The sequence below is a fragment of the Phoca vitulina genome, unplaced genomic scaffold (assembly GCF_004348235.1).
Source record: "Phoca vitulina isolate PV1807 unplaced genomic scaffold, GSC_HSeal_1.0 scaffold97, whole genome shotgun sequence".
NCBI lineage: Eukaryota > Metazoa > Chordata > Mammalia > Carnivora > Phocidae > Phoca > Phoca vitulina.
The window spans coordinates 2,220,897-2,224,678 of NW_022589800.1; the positions used below are offsets into that span (position 1 = coordinate 2,220,897).

General features: G+C 41.8%; 1 protein-coding gene across 1 annotated transcript; it reads left to right on the forward strand.

The window, feature by feature from the left end:
- The first annotated feature begins 2,002 nt into the window (after positions 1-2,002).
- Positions 2,003-2,947, forward strand: LOC116627513 (olfactory receptor 10K2-like). Its single transcript, XM_032397291.1, has one exon. The coding sequence runs from the start codon at positions 2,003-2,005 to the stop codon at positions 2,945-2,947; it is 945 nt and encodes a 314-aa protein (XP_032253182.1).
- Positions 2,948-3,782: the final 835 nt, after the last annotated feature.

Genomic DNA, 3,782 nt, shown 5'->3' on the forward strand with positions numbered 1-3,782 from the left:
TACAAAAGATTTTTTTCCTTGGTGCTTTCAGTTGCAAGCGCAAATCTGTCATTTCAATCATCACACTATTTTATGATAATCACTTCTGCAAACATCTCACCCTGAACTGTGAAGTCTTGGACTGGGTCTTATTTATATGTGTGTCCTTAACACACAGTGCCTGGTCCTAATCACATTGCTTAACACTTCTTGTATAGCATCTGATATTCTTGATTTAGGGGTTCTCTGCTAAGGTAGGGTACACTGCCATTAATTTTTGTTATTGGTATTAGTTAAGATAATAACTTCAAATGATATGCTTTTTTTAAAATGGGATAAACGCAAGTCTACCTTATAATTTCTCTCCCATTTACTTACATTCCCATATATCCTAGAGACTAACATATGTCCAAGGATTTGGGAATACATGGAATTCCAGTGATGCTCTCTTCAGTGCTATATTCCTATTGTAAATGGAGATTTCTCTTTTCGGTTTGAAAGATACTACTTAGTTCCTTGTAGTACAGAAACCCTTAGGCATTCTTGGTCTTGTACAATCCTCATGCCCAGGAGGAAAGAACACTGAGGATTCTCTTACTCTGCACATTCTAGGAAGGCTTCTTGACACCACGAGATAAGTAACAACATGCCAAGTTAGCTTTTTTATTTGTATGATTATTATTTATTGAGAAGCTATTAGGTACTTAAGATGGTTCTAGATACTGAAGAGCATTCAGGTGAAGATACATAAAATTTACATCTTCCCCTTAAGGGTACAAAATCCAACGGAAAAGAGAGATGAGAAAAATGCAACACAATATTTCAAAATCAAGTAAACACATTAAATTGGCAATTAATGTCTTACACAAATTCTGAAGAAGAAACAACTCTTTATGGGGAGATATCAAGGAAGTTCCCCAATAAGCAGATTTGGCTGAGGCTTCAGAATAATGGTAAAACATTTATAAATAAAAAATAGGTAACAAGCTAGCATAAGCAAGGAGTAGAGGCAAGGAAGATGCAACATAACTGCATGAGAGTGATGCATTCCATGAAGGTTGATATGATCACAGACACATAGTTTGGTTTCCAAAACAAGACCTTAAAAACCAAAAAGTGTTGGGATATGAAGTCATGAGTAAAATTTTGAGGAGGGGAGTAATATGATATAATTTATATTATAGAAATTTACCTGGCATCAGGGGCAAGATGCATTGAAGAGATGTGGGTGGGATGGGAAGGACAGGCACAATGGGGTGTCAGTAGGAGTTAAGAGAAGTGATGGAAATGGACAAGGGTCCTGAGGAAGATGGGGGTACTCTCTGTAGGAGGAAGGACTCCGAGGTGGGTATTGGAGGATGCAGAGGTATTTTCTATCCTGGAAAACTTTTTTGAGATTGGGGAACAGAAGGAAAGTTCAGAAGCAAGAGTCAGCATAATGAGAGTATGCGAAGGTGGAGCCAAAGACCATGCCAGGAAGTGTGGCCAACAGGGGCAAGGAAAATGCAGGTCCAGGTTACAGAGAGATGGGAACTAAGAGTCGGACTGTAAGTATAAGGGGAATGCTAATGAGAAGCTGCTGAGGATCATAGACAAAGTTGCCTCTCAATGTAGCATGTTAAAACGATTTACTCTGCAACTGAGGGTATGGGCATGTGTGAGGACAAGTAAACCAAAAGGCCAGGTTTGCATGATAAACCGAGTGAGGGGCGAGGAATGTGAATGACAGTTGCATCCTGCAAAAGCAGATGAAGCGATAGTTGGGTCTGAGAAAGTCCAGAACCGTTTGCCTGTGGTGTTAGAATGATTGTGGAGATGCAAAGTTGGACATGCACTTGGCTGATTTTAGACGCCTCTTCCTGTCTTAAAAATAAACTGGATGGAGGGGGAATAATGAATTTAGAACTCAGATCTTAACACCTACTCAATGATGAACAATTTCTTGTGATTTTACTAGTTTTCAGAGGTTTATCTTGACACTATCTCCTCCTCTCTTGGATTGTCTCCAAATTATGAATCTTCCATGGAGCGAGGCAATGAGACCCTGGTGAGGGAGTTCACCTTCCTTGGCTTCTCTTCTCTGGCCGGGCTGCAGCAACTGCTCTTCATAGCCTTCCTGCCCCTCTACCTGTTCACTCTGGGCACCAATGCCATCATCATTGCCACCATCGTGCTGGACAAAGCCCTTCACACCCCCATGTACTTCTTCCTTGCTGTCCTTTCTTGCTCTGAGACCTGCTACACCTTTGTCATTGTACCCAAGATGCTGGTGGACCTGCTGGCCCAGAAGAAGACTATCTCCTTCCTGGGCTGTGCCATCCAGATGCTCACCTTCCTCTTCCTTGGCTGCTCTCACTCCTTCCTGCTGGCAGCCATGGGTTATGACCGCTACGTGGCCATCTGTAACCCTCTGCGCTACACGGAGCTCATGGGACATCGGGTGTGTGTGGGACTAGTGGCTGCTGCCTGTGTCTGTGGCTTTACTATTGCACAGATTATCACCTCCATGGTATTTCACCTGCCTTTCCACTCTTCCAATCAGCTCCATCACTTCTTCTGTGACATCTCCCCTGTCCTCAAAGTGGCATCTCACCATACCCACTTGAGTCAGATTGTCATCATCATGCTCTGTGCATTGGTCCTCATTGTCCCCCTGTTACTGATTTTGGTATCCTATATTCACATAATTTCTGCCATAGTCCAGTTTCCTTCCACATTAGGCAGGTACAAAGCTTTCTCCACCTGTGCATCCCACCTCATTGTTGTCACCATCCATTATGGTTGTGCCTCCTTCATCTACTTACGGCTCAAGTCCACCTCCTCCTCAAGCCAAGATGCTCTCATATCTGTCTCCTACACCATCCTCACTCCACTGTTCAACCCACTGATTTATAGCCTCAGAAATAAAGAATTCAGGACAGCGCTTCATAGAGCTGTGGGAAGAACCATTTCCCTGCCACAACGTTAATCAATATCTTGCTCTTTCCAAACAGTAAAGTGCAAGGTGTACAAGGAAAAATTCCCAGAGTAGAAGTGACCAAGCAAGAGAGCAGAGTTTTCAAGAACAGAGATCATTTCCTTCATTTCCATATATAAAATTCAGAAAAACACATCTTGCTGTAATCACATCCATTATTGCTCATTGAGGTTTTTTTCAGTTGAGGGAAAAATAATGGATGGCTATTACAGGAAAACTTGTGTGTGTTCAGAATTCTAGGCTCTGGCAAATACTATTATTCAGTCTTAGCCAGATGGGAATCCAACCCTGAAAAATACTTCAGGGCCCTGAATCTCTGTTTCAAGGACCCAGGAAGCTCCTGTCTCCCTATTTCTCCCTTTCTGGATATTTCCTGAGTCTCAGTCTTTCAATAACGGCAGACCACAATGCTTACATGACATAACATTTTTAAATGGGGGAGACGATGTTTGGTGCTTAAGATATATCGAAGTAAAGTTCAAGCAAGAAAATTATACAAGAAGTTACCCATTTATGTGTTTCTAATGTATTATGGGAGCAAACTTTTTTCTAATTTTCTATGCACTGACATAAATCTAAATTTGGTTAGCATCCCTTGAGGATACTCACAGAAGCATGGATTAAAGAGAACACCTAAAATCTCACAGCATGGCCAAGAAAGGCAGGCTAAGCTTAACCCTTTTCATTAACTATTCAGCAAATAGAAATCCCTGTGTAAAAAGCAAACAGTTTCTGTTCTCCATGAGCTCCGGGGTCTCATGTGCATTTGAGACCAGAATTTCTGTTAGCCATTTTCATTTTCTTTCCTTCCTGCAGGAGTGAGAAC